This window comes from Mobula hypostoma, chromosome 6 (genome assembly GCF_963921235.1).
Source record: "Mobula hypostoma chromosome 6, sMobHyp1.1, whole genome shotgun sequence".
Classification (NCBI taxonomy): Eukaryota; Metazoa; Chordata; class Chondrichthyes; order Myliobatiformes; family Myliobatidae; genus Mobula; species Mobula hypostoma.
Genome location: NC_086102.1, coordinates 144,852,689 through 144,870,331, shown reverse-complemented (window position 1 = coordinate 144,870,331; position 17,643 = coordinate 144,852,689). Strand labels below are relative to the sequence as shown.

At 42.1% G+C, this 17,643-nt stretch overlaps 1 protein-coding gene across 4 annotated transcripts in view; it reads left to right on the top strand.

The window, feature by feature from the left end:
• Positions 1-17,643, top strand: part of LOC134347674 (SPATS2-like protein) — a 107,995-nt gene that overhangs the window by 48,900 nt on the left and 41,452 nt on the right. For 3 of the 4 annotated variants that reach the window (XM_063050058.1, XM_063050056.1, XM_063050055.1), the window contains one exon: positions 1,139-1,277. In XM_063050058.1, coding sequence (XP_062906128.1) covers positions 1,139-1,277 — 139 coding nt within the window. The remainder of the gene's footprint in view (positions 1-1,138; positions 1,278-17,643) is intronic. The other variant, XM_063050059.1, reaches the window with a different exon arrangement.

The following is a 17,643-nucleotide window of genomic DNA, read 5'->3' as shown; positions in this document are numbered from 1 at the left end:
GCTCCACAAATCATACCTGGTTTTCTGGTACAGGCCTGGGTCGCCAGACTTGAATGCCACAGATCCAGCCTTCAGCAGACGACGTACCTCCTGGTTCATCCACAGCTTTTGGTTTGGGAATGTACAGTAAGTCTAAAACATATGTGGATGAGTGTGTGCCCACAAGGAAGTCGGCAACAACTGCAGCATATTCATCCAGGTTCGAAGATGAATCCCTGAATACAGTCCAGTCCACCAATTCAAAGCAGTCCTGTAGGCGCTCCTGTGCTTCCCTGGTCCATACCTTCTTGGTCCTCACTACTGGTGCTGCAGTCTTCAGTCTCTGCCTATATTCAGGGAGTAGAAGTACAGCCAGGTGATCAGACTTCCCGAAGTAAGGGCATGGAATAGCACAGTAGGCATTTTTGATGGTGGTGTGACAATGGTCCAGTGTATTGTTCCCTCTGGTACTGCAAGTGATCTGTTGATGGTAATTGCTTAGAGAATTTTTTTCAGACTGACCTGGTTAAAATCTCCCAAAATGACGGTGAAGGCATTAGGGTGTGTTGTTTTGTGCATTTTGATCCCATTGCTCAGATCATCTGAAGCCTGATTAACATTGGCCTGAGGTGGAATGTAAACGGCTACCAAAATGACCCCAGAGAGCTCCCGTGATAGTCAAATAGTCAAATAAGTAGATAAAAGCAAACTAAGAAACAAATTATGTATTTTAATGAAATACAGAACAAACTAGAACACTACTAATGGTTAGAATCTGTTTGGCATGACTTTTGCCCCAATTAAGCAGCATAGGGTTCCAAATAAGTGAAGGGAAACCTGGCTATTTTTAAAATTTATTTTTGTTCTTTAAAAGTTGTCCGAAATAAATGGCTGCCCCAATTAACTGCAGGCCCAGTTAACCAGAATCCACTGTATATACAGTAGTTAAAATTATCAAGTGCTTTGATCAATAGAAGTGAAATTCAGCTGTGCACATTTGCTGGTAATTAGAAGGCTTGCTTGGAAAACTAGTGGGTACAATGCTGTTCGAGACTCTGATAATGAAATGGTCTCTAGCTGTTGTTGGACACAATTTTCATTGTGATTACCCTGCAAGGAAGACAGATCACAATGATACCAGAATTTGTTTGTCTCAAAGCAGGTACAAGCATTGAAAAATCAGTGAAGGACTTGCAGCGATGCACAGTCTCGTTGGCCAGATACCAGCTCCTGATCAAAGAGGAAATGGATGCTTCTGTGAAGAAGATTAAAACCACCTTTGCCGAGTTGCAGGCCTGGTATGTGATTCCAAATCTAATTAGGACAACTGCAAAAGACTTACTTTTCTTTAGAACAGCTGTTGGTCAATAATTTGCATCTTAAAAGACATTCAGGCACAAAATGTAGAACCTTAATATTCACATCTTTAGATGTAATGGGTATTCATTCAATTCCAAAATGGCATCAGGGAGCAGGTGCCCATTTGTGGGACAATACACATCAGATACCATTTTGGCCAGGGTGTTGGTGGGTGCATGGCTGAACAATACTAGAAAGCATAGAACTGGCAGATGGAGATATCAGTCAGTGTGCGATGATAACACATGCCACACCAGCATCTAAGACTCAAAATGCTGCACTCTTATGCACAGCTAAACACGTAAACAGCAGCAAGAAGCCTGTGCCATTTGAACAAATGATCAACGGCATAATTGCCAGTTGTTGAGTGATTTTTTTTCTCACTAACACTGTGTTTCTGCAATATTTGGAGGTTTCTTGTGTTGGGGAAAATCTGCTTCAAAGTCTTGATTTCAAGGTTTTTGGATAACCAGTTGTTTCCAGACGTGGTGTATACATTAAATGTTCTCCTTGGAACATAACACCGCAAGAATGAGCAAAAAGCCTCAAAGTCACAGCCGCAAGCAGGTAGACCAGGACCGAGAGGCACATCCACTTTTGGTTTCCCTTTCCTAATGAACATGTAAGATATTTACACTTCATCAAGGATGCCCTCACTGCAGTTTCCTTCCCAGTTACAATGTACCTCTTCTTCAGACAATGCAGCCTGGTTTCAAATGCCTTGAGTTAGTTCTGTGTGTTGTGTGCAGTCAGAAGTATTGTGCTGATGTATTTGATATGGTTACCACACTCTATGTTAGGTAATGGGCAATATGAAAAGGGATCAAGTGCATTCCCAGTGTACAGGATGAATAAACTCTTCTCAGCTTCAATCCGGGTACAGGTATCAATTATAACCAATGTTTCCGTCAAGTTAAGTCACTTTTATTGTCATTTCAACCATGAGCTGCTGGTACAGTACACAGTAAAAACAAAACAACGTTCCGCCAGGACCCTGGTGCTGCATGAAACAACACAAAACTACATTAGACTATGTGAAACAACACAAAACTACATTAGACTTCAGACCTACACGGGACTACATAAAGTGCACAAAACAGTACAATAATTAATAAACAAGACAATAGGCACAGTAAAGGACAAATTACAATATAATAATAAATGATGTAAATGTAAATGTAAAACTCTGATGAAGACAAATGTCCCAACCTAAGTAAGAAATGGAATTCGATTGTAAATGAGGTGGGAGTGCAGAAACCTGATTGGATAAAGACTAACCAATCAGGAGGGACAGAATAGTGGGGCATAAGTACCACCGGACTAAACACGCCCAGGCATCATTCCTGAAGAAGATGGCAGAGTTTGTCATTGAAATGTCTGTTATAATTGATACCTGAAACTGGCTTGAACCCTTGAGAAGAGTTTGTCAGGCAACATGAAGTTGGGGATCTCTCCTATGTTGAGAGTAATTGATCCAAGTAAATTTCTCATTGCTATTACAAGTGAATTTATGAGACTTTGAGCCAGATGATGCTGGAGCCAGTCTGCACCATGTGGCCTCTCTCTCTCCACACTGTTCTTGCCCTTTGCTACCACATGCCTTCCTTGAGGCCCCACAGGCCCGTCCACTCTGTGAAGTGAAGGAGGCCACAAGGCCCCAGGACTTGCATTCTGGAGCTGTAAGCCCCCCAGGTGACCTTCTGGTCGATAATTAAAGAAACTTTGAATGTTTTAATGTTTTATAACAAAAAGAAAAAGAAAAATATATGAGATGTATTGATAAAGCAATAAACTATTGCAAGAGGATTCGAGTACAGGAGCAGGGAGGTACTGCTGCAGTTGTACAAGGCCTTGGTGAGACCACACCTGGAGTATTGTGTGTAGTTTTGGTCCCCTAATCTGAGGAAAGACATCTTTGCCATAGAGGGAGTACAAAGAAGGTTCACCAGATTGATTCCTGGGATGGCAGGACTTTCATATGATGAAAGACTGGATCAACTAAGCTTGTACTCTCTGGAATTTAAAAGATTGAGGGAGGATCTTATTGAAACTTATAAAGTTCTAAAGGGATTGGACAGGCTAGATGCAGGAAGATTGTTCCTGATGTTGGGGAAGTCCAGAACGAGGGGTCACAGTTTGAGGATAAAGGGGAAGCCTTTTAGGACAGAGATGAGGAAAAACTTCTTCACACAGAGAGTGGTGAATCTGTGGAATTCTCTGCCACAGCAAACTGTTGAGGCCAGTTCATTGGCTATGTTTAAGAGGGAGTTAGATATGGCCCTTGTGGCTAAAGGGATCGGGGGTATGGAGAGAAGGCAGGTACAGGGTTCTGAGTTGGATGATCAGCCATGATCATACTGAATGGCGGTGCAGGCTCGAAGGGCTGAATGGCCTACTCCTGCACCTATTTTCTATGTTTCTATGTTTCTAATTAATTAAAATATTAAAAAAAGCTACAGAATTGAGAAAGGCGAGCAGCAATGTATGATGCATTTAAAGAGGGTCACTGATCTGAATCTAAAAGGTAAATATTGGTGCTTTTTCATTCACTTTCCTCTATTTTGTTACATTTTCTTTACCAGTAGTTTAGTGCATCCTAAATCTGTTATTTTTTCAAAATAAGTATATCTGTGAAGAAGGTTACTAAGTATTCCCCAAAACTGGAAATATTAAGAGGTTGCTGCATTGATAGCTATTGGCTGAACCAGAATAAATATAAGAATAATTAGCACAAAAAAGCAAAGTGATGTGGTTCTATTGTGTGCACAGAGTACAAAATGTTATAAACAACATTAGTAAAGCATTAACAATGTGAAAAAGAGGGGCTGGAATCCATTTTCCCATTCACGTGGTTGATGATGTAAATGCCCCACTATTCCATCCAATCCCTAATTCCTCTGACTCACAAAATGATATACACCACTTAAGTAGCCAAGCAACCACAATCTTCCAGTGCAGGGAAATCCATAGATTTAAGGTTTCCAAGGAAAGGGAACATCATGCACAGTTCTTTTCACCATGGAAAGTGGGCATTGGGTCCAGTTCTGTTCACCACCCTACACACGGATGTGATTAGTCTGAAGAGAATGCAGAAAAGTATTCACAAGGGTTTTGCTGGAACTGGACAGCTTGAAACTGGTTAGCATGGGATTGTGTCTCCTGGAGCAAAGGCTGAGGGATGACCTTATATAGATTTATAAAACTAGAGAAACCGGGGAATTATAGGCCGGTTAGCCTAACGTCGGTGGTGGGGAAACTGCTGGAGTCAGTTATCAAGGATGTGATAACAGCACATTTGGAAAGCGGTGAAATGATTGGACAAAGTCAGCATGGATTTGTGAAAGGAAAATCATGTCTGACGAATCTCATAGAATTTTTTGAGGATGTAACTAGTAGAGTGGATAGGGGAGAACCAGTGGATGTGGTATATTTGGATTTTCAAAAGGCTTTTGACAAGGTCCCACACAGGAGATTAGTGTGCAAACTTAAAGCACACGGTATTGGGGGTAAGGTATTGGTGTGGGTGGAGAATTGGTTAGCAGACAGGAAGCAAAGAGTGGGAATAAACGGGACCTTTTCAGAATGGCAGGCGGTGACTAGTGGGGTACCGCAAGGCTCAGTGCTGGGACCCCAGTTGTTTACAATATATATTAATGACTTGGATGAGGGAATTAAATGCAGCATCTCCAAGTTTGCGGATGACACGAAGCTGGGTGGCAGTGTTAGCAGTGAGGAGGATGCTAAGAGGATGCAGGGTGACTTGGATAGGTTGGGTGAGTGGGCAAACTCATGGCAGATGCAATTTAATGTGGATAAATGTGAAGTTATCCACTTTGGTGGCAAAAATAGGAAAACAGATTATTATATGAATGGTGGCCGATTAGGAAAAGGGGAGGTGCAACGAGACCTGGGTGTCATTATACACCAGTCATTGAAAGTGGGCATGCAGGTACAGCAGGCGGTGAAAAAGGCGAATGGTATGCTGGCATTTATAGCGAGAGGATTCGAGTACAGGAGCAGGGAGGTACTACTGCAGTTGTACAAGGCCTTGGTGAGACCACACCTGGAGTATTGTGTGCAGTTTTGGTCCCCTAATCTGAGGAAAGACATCTTTGCCATAGAGGGAGTACAAAGAAGGTTCACCAGATTGATTCCTGGGATGGCAGGTCTTTCATATGAAGAAAGACTGGATGAACTGGGCTTGTACTCGTTGGAATTTAGAAGATTGAGGGGGGATCTGATTGAAACGTATAAGATCCTAAAGGGATTGGACAGGCTAGATGCGGGAAGATTGTTCCCGATGTTGGGGAGGTCTAGAACGAGGGGTCACAGTTTGAGAATAGAGGGGAAGCCTTTTAGGACCGATGTTAGGAAAAACTTCTTCACACAGAGAGTGGTGAATCTGTGGAATTCTCTGCCACAGCAAACTGTTGAGGCCAGTTCATTAGCTATGTTTAAAAGGAAGTTAGATATGGCCCTTGTGGCTACAGGGGTCAGGGGGTATGGAGGGAAGGCTGGGTTCTGAGTTGGATGATCAGCCATGATCATAATAAATGGCGGTGCAGGCTCGAAGGGCCGAATGGCCTACTCCTGCACCTATTTTCTATGTTTCTATGTTTCTAAAACTATGAGAAGCATAGATAAAGTGGATTGTCACGATCTTGTGGTGGGTGAATGGAATGAGCTGCCAGAGGTAGACATGGGGTACAATGACAATGTTTAAACTTCCATGAAGTTTGACTCTAAAGTAATTTTCACTCTCTTCGGTTCTAAATAGCTGACCTCTTCTCCTGAGTGACTGAGTTTCTGGTCAGTAAATGGCCAGATAAGCACAGCCCCTTAGTGAAACTTCAATTCCTTAGCCTCCACCTCACCATTGGGCTGGTGACAAGAATCCCTCATTCAGTGAGCAAACTCCTCTGCTAGCAATTCTGGTTCCTTTGAGAATCTTGGGAGATGTTCTGTGACGGGAAGGCCCTGGTTAAGCAGAGCGCTCGGAAGGAGCAGAATCTGTGACTCAGTCTCAGATTTGTTGAGTTGGGAGCGATGTCTGGGGAGTGTTGGGGGTGGGTAGGAAATATTGAATATGTTACTGTGATTTAGTCTCAGTGGCGAGCATGTTTTATAAAGGAGTAAAGCTGGCCACAAGATTTTTGAAATATTTAGGTACATTTATCCATTTTTCTCATGACATTTCTCAGCTGCGTCCTTACCTAGGTTGGGAATGGGTATGAATGCTGCGGCCCTCCCCAAAAATGACATGGCTGAGAAACTTCTCAAACATTTCCCAGTCGCCCGCTTGGCAGGTCCAAGCATCACCTGCGGTGAGCAGAGTGAGGCCAGTCATGGGCTCACCCCCAGGAGCATACAATCTACAAGGAGCATGAAGCTTGGCACAGGCCCAGCTTACAAACTCAGTTCCTTTGGACACACAGAGTGACTGTCAGTGGATAGTACAATAATTGAATTATAAACTCATACAACCAGAACAGGAACTTCAGCCCATGTCTATCTAGCCTAGTCTTGTTTGCCCATGCTTGGCACATACACGTCTAAACCCTTTCTATTCAAGTTCATGTCCAAGTGTCTTTTAAGATCATGGGTAGGTGTTCACCCAGCCCTCCATCCCTCCTAGCTCTTCCCAACATTACCAGTCAATCCCGCTTGGAATTTATGCAATTACCTCCCAACGTTCTGAACTACTTTAAGTGCAGATGATCTAATGTAGCTTCTTGTGATAAGAAAAGCCTCAGCCCAAGAACTGACCTTTGGATCTGCATTACGTGGGTTGCAAAGCAAAGCCATGTAACGTAAGTAGACATTAAGAGTGGATATGTGAGAGACCTTCATCATTCTGGCAAGATTGAAACCAGGGTGAAAAAGGTCCCCCTCATATCCACTCTTAATGTCTTCTTGCTTTACATGGCTTTGCTTTGCAAGAATGCCTAGGTGAAGAAGGTTATGGCCTTCCCAACTGCACAAGCACTCCAAGTCTGGCCCCAAAAAACCTTGTACAATTGTGTTAAGGACCTCACCCTTCAGCTGCAACTCTGCAATAAGCAGGACGTTTTTGCTGCTCAGACACCTTGTGGTGTTCAGTATTGGTTTCAAGATGCCTCATCTCAGTAAAGGTATGACAGGACAAGTCATCTCTCCCGCCGACAGCACTTCTGCCAGGACCTGCGGATATTTCTCAGTGGATCTCCAGTGCCATTGTGTGTCTAAACCAGCAGAATTAACTCCCATCCTACTAGCTCTGCCACCTCACATTACTCCACAGGCTTCCTCATTGTGTCTGACAAGTTGCCCTGAACTTCTAACGACTTCCCCACTCTCAAACTGGGACATCTGCCCAGATAACCTGACTCAGGAACTACAGTCCCATTCAAATGAATGGAGCAAAAGCTGCCAAGGCAAAGAAGCCTTTTTATTTGATTTAATTGAGTTCCTTTAGATCTTTAAAATTGATTTTAAACATGTGTTTTTTTTTTAACCAATATTTTTTATAGAAGTCATTGAATGGTGCCACATGACTGCAGGCCATTCAGCCCAACTTCTGGGGACTCTTCCATTTTAATCCCATGACCCAGTACTTGGTGAATATTCTTCTGTATCTAAATGACTCAAGTGAACACCTTAGCACTACTATCAGTGATCCCGCTTTAATTATACCTGGGTGAAGAAGGTCCTTCTCATATCCACTCTTAATCTCTTCTTGCCTTTCCTAAATCTCTATCCTCCTGTGAAACTAGGACTGTCACAACTACGGATTTGGCAGTGCAGTAGATACACGTTTGTGCTTGTGAATTTGCATGTGTCAGCTAATTATTATTTAATCGTGATAGTATTTAACTCCATACTTGTCGTCATAGTGCTTGTCGAGACCTGGACAGAGCATAGCAACGCTTTGCTGCTGTTTTGCATTTGGCCTTCCCTGAGATATTGGACTTTCAAGTCAGCTGACTCTGAAGACTAGCGGTATTCGTTTAATGTTTAGGTGTTCTTTTCAGCTGCAGTGTAGACTTCATTTTCCTTTTGAGAGTTTTAGTGAACAGCCCTGTTTGGCCTAGCATTTATTTTTTATTTTCCCTTTAACACTACTCATATTAAAGTCTATGAACTATTGACCTGTTTCAGTGTCTCTCACTCTGTTCTTGGGCCATATCCGAACCAGGTAACAAGAAATAGAGGTTGTAGATTAAGGGTGACAGGTTAAATGTTTAAGGGGAACCTGAGGGGGAACTTCACTCAGAGGGCGGTGTGAGTGTGGAACAGGCAGACAGGAGAAAATGCTGGATACAGGTTTGATTTCAACACTTAAGAGAAGTTTGATAAATACATGGACAGGAGAGGTATGGAGAGCTATAGCCCAGGTGTGGGTCAGTGAGACTCAGCAAAATAACACCAGCATAGATTAGATGGGCTGAAGAGACTGTTGCCGTGCCATAGCACACTATGACTCTGGTTTTATCTACCTTTGATATGGGGAAACATTTCCTGCACTACACCATATCCGTAATTGCTTATACTTTTATCTACCTCAACCTATACCTTTTAACTTCTTCTGTTCCAGTCTATCTTAGTAATGGAACTCCTCCGTCTCAGGTAAAGTCCTGAAGAATCTCTTCAGTACCCTCTCCAGTCTATTACACCCTTCCTACAGCATATTGACCAAAGGTGCACAGTGTGCTCCATCTGAGGCCTGGCTAAAGTTTATCAATTTGCAGCACAACTTTCCTATTTCTGTATTCAATGCCTTCACCAATGAAGGCATTTTCCTACGTGCATTCCTTACCACCTTTAGGGACCTTTGGACTGATATTCCAAGGACCCTTTGTTCCTCAACATTCCCTAAGATCCTACCATTCCTAGTATATGACCAATTTGTAGTAATGCTCCCAAAACACATTATCACACATCTACACTATAAAGGGGAGATTATAAACACCAGTATGCCCCAGAACTAGGACCAATAATGGATTGATTGAAAAGTACCCACAGCACAAAAATATGTCTAGTACTCTATAGTTATGTTTATATTTGGCTTTAGTGCAGATATTTCAGAGATATATAACTAAATGTTTTCTGCTTTCATGGCTTTTTACTGCTTTTATCATCTGCGATTCTCCTGGTGTGAGTTCAGAACACCGGTACAAATGTGTTGGCAGTTGCTTGTATGAATTTACCAAGAGAGAAAGTTCCGTCTGGCTTATGATGTTAAATCACGGGTCAACATCATCAATATGGATTATCTGAGTACTATCACTTTGCAGACTGTGACAACTCACTATGTGTAAGTTAGCAGCTGTGTTTCCCTCATTATAAATGCAACTACACTGCAGAAGGATCTTTCTTTATTTTAGGCATTGTGAAATTGCAATATAAAGGGAATTCTTTCTTTTTTATCTTAGAGCATCTCTTTGTCCTGGTGGCAAACACTGTCCTGCTTTAATCAGGAGGAAGAACTCATGGTGGCTTCCCCATACCTCAGTTTCAGATTCATTTATTTATCACACTTACATCCAAACGTACAGTGAAGTGTGTCAATAACCAACACAAACTAAGGATGTGCTGGGGTCAGCCGCAAGTGTTGTCACACACTCCGGCGCCAACAAGGCATGCCCACAATGTTCATAAAAGTTGCTGGTGAACGCAGCAGGCCAGGCAGCATCTCTAGGAAGGGTCTCGGCCCAAAACGTCGACTATACCCCTTCCCAGAGATGCTGCCTGGCCTGCTGTGTTCACCAGCAACTTTGATGTGTGATGCTTGAATTTCCAGCATCTGCAGAATTCCTCGTGTTTACATTTTTAAAAACAAAACTAAACAAGAGCTTTTCCCCACCCTCCCACCCATATCATAAAGATTAGCTTTTTGCAGCACCTGCACAGTACACTGCAAATCTAATCTGACATAAACTGACCTCAGTGGCCACTTTATGAGGTACCTCTTCTACTGAATAAAGTGGCCACTGAGTGAATATTTGTGGTCTTCTACTGCTGTAGCCCATCCACTTCAAAGTTCAACATGTTGTGTATTCCGAGATGCTCTTCTGCACTCCACTGTTGTAACATGTGGTTATTTGAGTTACTATCACCTTGCTGTTAGCTTGAGCCAATCTGGCCATTCCCCTCTGAACTTTCTTATTAACAAGGCATTTTTGCCCACGGAACTACTGTGCACCAGACGTTTATTTTCTCACCATACTCTGTAAACCCTAGAGACTGTTGTGCGTGATGTTTCCAGGAGATCAGCAGTTTCTAAGTTACTCTAACCACACTATCTGGCACCACAGTCAAAGTCACTTAGATCACATTGTTTTCCCATTCTGATACTTGGTCTGAGCAACAACTGAATCAGTTGACCATGTTTGCATGCTTTCTTGCACTGAGTTGCTACTACATGATTGGCTGAATAGATATTTGCATTAATGAGCAGATGTACACGTGCACCCAATAAAGTGGCCTCTGAGTCTAAATTAACATCTTATGCATATTTACAGGGCAAAATAAACATAACATTAGTGCACGGTTCAAGGTAGCATTCGGTTTTTTTCAGGTCAGACTGATAGAACATAGATGACAGATAAAAAGTGGAACTGGGACCCACTGACATAACAGAACTCTAATTTACATTGATTTATGAGTCTCTTCCCTGCTTCCAGAGGGCAGCTCCACTACACATCTGCCAAGAGGTGAAACCAAGCTGTTCTCGAAAGCTCCATGCCCTGTTCCTGCCAAGTGATGCAGGTTAACAAAGACCATGTCGTGTTTGGGTGTAGGTATAATCTTAAATGGAAACTTTCTTATTGGCTTTCTCAATATATTACAGGAAAAAACAAAAAAATGCTTTTGTTTGACCAGCAAGTCAATTTGTTTGGAATAAGGTTGTAAATGGGGAAAAAATTATCATTGATGGTTAGTGGAAATTGGGCCAAGAGGATTGGCTGCTTGGTGTAGTCACGCTCTATCTTTAGGTTCTGAGCATTTTGCAGTTCTGTTGGTTGAAATTTACTGTTATTACAATGCAAGATCTTATTGATCTAAATAAGATCTAAATTTAAAGATCTTATTAGGGGGAAAGCAATGATGTATGCCAGCAAGTAATGGGCCTCAAGACTACTGCTGGCAAGAGTGTCATTATTTGCAACATTGGTAAGTTCATCATAATGCAAATTATGGCTTTTAAAATGTTGGCATGTTAAAATGATGCGTTAATTTAAATGAGTGATGCACTGCGATTCCAACATTTCCACTTACGAAGTTTCTAAAACAAGGAAAGACTGTGGACAGTACTCCAACTGTCTTATTTACTCTGGCCCTTATTGCAGACATTTCAGAGACAAGCGGCTGAAATGTTTTCTGATTCTATATGCTTTGCCTGCTTCTATCATCTGCGATTCATGAATCACTTTCCCCAAAGGAACTAAAATTCATACACGGATGTAACTGCTGGGCTGAAATAATCCTCTTGGAAGAGAAGTGAGTTATGGTGGTTATAGCTGGAAATCACCATCTGCAAAAATAAAAACACCATAGCTTGATCCTGTAGCCAAATACTGCATTATTAATAATTAAGGGAGCCATTTACACAAAATCTACCTAGCTAATTCAACAGCATTGAGACTAATTGGTGCAAATTATCCCAAACAGTTCAACACTATACAAACTTTAGCAGTTCTCTGAAGTAAACCAGAAAAACAACGCTGATGATAGTTCTACAAAGTTATAACTGACTGCAATAGAAATGTATAGCACAGAAGTGGGCTCTTTCAGCCCTCCTCATCCATGGTGACAGTGATGCTTATCTATGCTGATTCCATTTACCTACATTAGGCCTGTAGCCCTCTGCACCTTTCCTATCTGTACCAAATACCTTTTGACTGTTGTACATCTAGAAGTTCAAGGTTGAAAGTAAATTTATTATCAAAGTGCATATATGTTACCATCACCTTTAGCAGCTCGTTTCAATTACTCACTAGCCTCCATTTGGAAAAACTTAACTCTCAGCCTTCCGTTAAATTTCTCTAGTTAAACTGATACCCGCTAGTTCTAGACTCCTCTGTCATAAGAAAAAGGCTCTGACAATCTATCCTTTATATTTTTTGAATAAGTGATCAGAAGCATGAGAGGACGTACAGTAGGTCACTCAGGTTTTCAGATTGGGTACATAAGGCATCGATTAGCAACAGTTTGGTTTTTGAACAGCGGTCAACTAGCAATCAGGACTGATTGGTAAGAACAAATAAAAATAAGGCAGGGTTAAGTGAGGTGGCCTTTGATGGAATGGACAGTGTTAGAGTGGTTGTTTGAGGGTTTAGTTCTTTGAAGTTTCAGTGCAGAGAGGTTTCTGTGAGAAAAGGCAAAAAAGCCATAGGTAGATTTTTCCAGTTTATTTATTGTTTCTTTCTTTATATTTTCACAGTTAGAATAGTAGGGATGCCAGGCAAGATAGTGGAATGCTCCTCTTACGAGATGTGGGCAAGCAGGGAGACATCCAGTGTCCCTGATTTCACCTGCAAGAAATGCATCCAGCTGCAGCTTCTAACACCTTGTGTTAAGGAGTTGGAGCTGGAACTGGGTAAACTCCAGATCATTCGGGAGGCTGAGGGGTTGATAGATAGAACATATGGAGAGGTAGTTACACCCAAAGTGCAAGGCATAGGAAACTGGCTGACAGTCAGGAAGGAGAAAGAGATTAAACAGCCAGTGAAGACCACCCCTGTGGCCATCTCCCTCAACAACAGGTATACCAATGTGGATACTGTTGGTGAGACCCGACGTAAGTTGGGAGACCGCTTCACCGATCACCTACGCTCCATCCGCCAGAAAAAGTGGGATCTCCTGGTAGACACCCATTTCAATCCTACTTCCCACTCCCATTCTGAAATGTCAGTCCATGGCCTCCTCTACTGCTGCGATGAGGTCACACTCAGGTTGGAGGAGCAGCACCTTATATTCCGTCTGGGTAGCCTCCAACCTGATGGCATGAACATTGATTTCTCTAACTTCTATTAATTGATCTCTCCATCTCCTTCACCATCCCCCATTCCTGCTTCCCCCTCTCACTTTATCTTTTTACCTGCTCTTCACCTCCGTCTGGTGCTCCTCCTCCTTCCCTTTCTACCATGGTCTTCTAACCTCTCCTATCGGATTCCCCCTTCTCCAGCCCTTTATCTCTTTCACCAATCAACTTCCCAGCTCCTTACCACCCCCTCTCCCTTTCCTGGTTTCACCTATCTCCTACCACTTTGAATTTTCTCTTCCACTCATTCCCCCCCACCTTCTTACTCTGACTTCGCTTCTTTCTTTCCAGTCCTGATACAGGGTCTTGGACCAAAACATTGACTGTTTACTCCTTTCCATAGACGCTGCCTGTTTGGCTGAATTCCTCCAGCATTTTATATGTGTTGCTAGAGCTTTGTTGTCCCAATGTGACACAAGGCTCCATTCGCACACTATACTGTGCCAGACAAGTGTGGTGTAACATTGTTTCCATAAGCATGTGTATTCCAGTTTGAGATGCTGGCTATCTCACCTCATGACATTGCTGCCAGTGTGAAGTAACACCACACACCGCTGACTGTGAAGAGAGTGGTCTGCGAAGATCTGGTGATCTCAGTGCAATGTCATTGGTCACTGCCCAGCATCACTTCTCTGGCATCCAGTAATATTGATGTCATCATGCAGGCAGAGAAACATAAAACTGAAGAACTATTGTGGGCAAGAGATCCGGAAAGAAAATGCTTGGCCACAAATTAAAGATGGGAACATTAACAGGATCATGGAATAAGCTGAATTGTCATTAAAAGCTCCTAAAGAATGAAAAAATAATAAAATTGATTGCTTTTCAAAGAAAGTTAAAGAGTATATATGTAAAAATAGTTTACTAGAACCTAAAGTTTAACTAAGCAGATGTTGTTGCCAGTAAAAATCTCATTTACATTTTGTTGCAGTAGCTGTAACATTTTTTTTGGAATAGCTTTTGGACGAGAATAGTTCAGAAATAACTGTAGTTATTGCCTATTCACTACTTTGTTTTGACTGTACTTGAAAAAAGCTGCAAACCTTGATCATGTTCTGTCACGTTCTGCCACATGGTTACTCAATCAATTAAAAATAAAACAAATGGAAAATCAGGGAGCTATTGTAAGCTACACAATATTTGTAGAGTATAAGCTTACTCTATAATAAGTTGCCCACACATCTGTTGTGCTAATATACCTGAATATTAAACCTATAATTTTCATCAAAGCTTGCATACTAAGTCCAAGACTTTCATCCACACCTTTCTGGCCTATTCCATGCTCAGTAGTGAAACACACAAAGAGAATGTCTTTGATAGTACAAGACCTTCTCAGCCTGTCACTTTATCTATAACGGAATTTCCCAGTGCCAGATACTCAAAAAGAGCATTTGTGGCCTTATGATAATGAACCGTTTTAAAAAGTTGGACAATCCACATCAAGGGTGCATAAAAAGAGGTAATCTTTACTCAGGACAGTTATCGATATTTTAAAGGCAGAGTTTTGTTGCAGCTTCTCTGAGTTGAGGATAAATCAATCAGCAAGAGGGATTCATTAGAAAGGGCGAATGAGAATGTTTCAAGTACAAGCAGAACAGCTATTTTTTTGATTGTACCAGTCTTTGGCTCATCAGGCTTAGGTGAAATCAAGCTTAGGTGTGATAGTTTGTCTTGCAAGTTACTCTCTCTCTTTGTTCTTATTTGTTCTTTCTTCATCTATTAATACATAGTAGTGCAGTGAGAATGGCTCCAGGGGCAGCGTTTTGTACTGTGTGTAGGATGTGGGAAGTCTGGGAGATGTCCAGTCTCTCAGGTCAACATGTCTGTACCAGGTGCACCAGGCTACAGCTCAAAGGAACAGAGGTGAGGTTCTGTGGGCGCGATAGAGACACCCGGATGTTACGTTGCCTCACTGGTGCCAGAATCAGGGATGTCCATAGCATTCTCAAGGGCAAGGATGAGCAGCTAGAAATCTTGGTACATATTGGCACCAACGTTATAGGAATAGGTGAGGAGTTAGGTAGAAAGCTGAGAAACAGGAGCTCAGGGTAGTAATCTCTGGAAGGCTGCCTGTGCCAGTGAGGGTAAGAATAGGATGATTTGGCAGGTGAATGTGTGGCTGAGGAACTGGTGTGGGGGGGGCAGGGGTTCAGATTTACGGATCATTGGGATTTCTTCTGGGGATGGTATGGCTTGTACAAAAGGTATAGGTTACATCTGAACCTGAGAGGGTCCAATGTCCTTGTGGCTGGTTGGCTAGAGTTGTTTGCGTGTGTTTAAACCAATTTGGCAGGGGGATGCAGACTGGAGTGATAATGCTGTAGATGAGGTAGTTGGGCTTCAAACAGAAGCAATGTGTAGTGAGACTCTTAGCAAGGAGAGGCTGATGATAGGGCAAAATTGTAGTCAACAGGATGAATTGCAATGTAAAAGGCAGACAGAATTGAAAAGGGTGAATACAGGACTGAAGGTGTTATATTTTAATCCATGCAGTACACGGAGTAAGATTAATGAACTTGTAGCACAGTTACAGATTAACCAGTATGATGTTGTACGCATCAATGAATCATGGCTGAAAAAGGATTGTAGCTGGGAGCTTAATGTTTAAGGAAACACTTTGTATCAAAAGGACAGGCAGGAAGGCAGGGGGATGGCATGGTCCTGTTAGTAAAAATGAAATTAATTCATTAGAAAGAGATGACATAGGATCAGAGGGTGTTGAATCATTGTGGATAGAGCCAAGGAACTACAAGGGTAAAAGGACCCTGATTGGAGTGATATACAGACTTCCAAGCAGTACGATACAATTATGAAGACACGTAGTCCTCTTTTATTGTCATTTAGTAATGCATGCATTAAGAAATGATACATTATTTCCTCCAGTGTAATATCACAAAACACAGGACAAACCAAGAATGAAAAAACTGACAAAACCACATAATTATAGCATATAGTTACAAACCGTGTAACAATACCATAACTTGATGAAGAAGTCCATGAGCACAGTAAAGTTCAAAGTTTCTCAAATGTCCCACATCTCACGCAGACGGGAGAAGGAAGAAAAACTCTCCCTGCCATGCCGACCACAATCCGACTCTGAGTCATCCGAAAACTTCGAGCTCTGATCAGCTCTCCGACACCGAGTACTGAGCGCCATCTCTGTCTGAACGATTCGACCTCCTTCTTGGTCGCCAAAAGCAGGCAAGGCCGGGGATTTTGAGGCCTACCCTCCGAAAGATCCCTGACCACACAGTAACAACAGCAGCGAACGGGCGTTTCAGAAATTTCTCCAGATGTTCCTCTGTGCTTTCACGTCCATTCTCCATCAAATCAGAATTGTCCACGGCCCCTATTTAACAGATACAATATCATTTTCACCGGAGAGCTGCACACGTAGTAAGGAAGAGCTCTACAAGTTAGAACAGGAGATAGAAAATGCATGCCAAAACAGCAATGTTACAATAGTCATGGTAGGTTGGGAAAATCAAGGTGGTGCTGGATTCCAAGAAGGGGAATTTCAAGAATGCGAATGAGATGGCTTTTTAGAGCAACTCCTAGTCGAGCCCCCTAGTGGATCAGCTACTTTGGATTGGATATTGCACAATGAACCAGAATTGATTAGAGAACTTAAGGTAAAAGAACCCTTAGGGACAAGTGATCATAATATGATCAAGTTCACCCTGAAATTTGAGAAGGTGAAGCTAAAGTCAGATATATCAGCATGACAGTGGACTAAAGAAAATTGCAGAGGCATGAGAGAGGAGTTGGACAGAATTGATTGGAAAAGAACCCTGGCAAGGATGACGGCAAAGCAGCAGGGGCTGGAATTTCCGGAAGCAATTCTGAAGGCACAGGATATATACATCCCAAAGAGGAAGCAGTATACTAAAGGCAAGATGACACAATCATGGCTAACAAGGGAGGTCAAAGCCAGCATAAAAGTCAAAGAGAGGGCATTTAATGGGGCAAAAATTAGTGGGAAGTTAGAGTACTGGGAAGCTTTTAAATAACAACAGAGGTAACTAAAATAGTCATTAAGAAGGTAAAGATGGAATACAAAAGTAAGCTAGCCAATAATATTAAAGAAGGGACCAAAAATTTCTACAGATACATGAAGTGGAAATAAGAGGCAAGAGTAGATATTGGACCACTGGAAAACGATGCAGGAGAGGTAGGAATGGGGGAACAAGGAAATATCAGACAAACTGAATAAGTATTTTGCATCAGTCTTCACTGTGAAAGACATGAGCAGTATGATGGAAGTTCCAGGTGTCAGGGGTCAT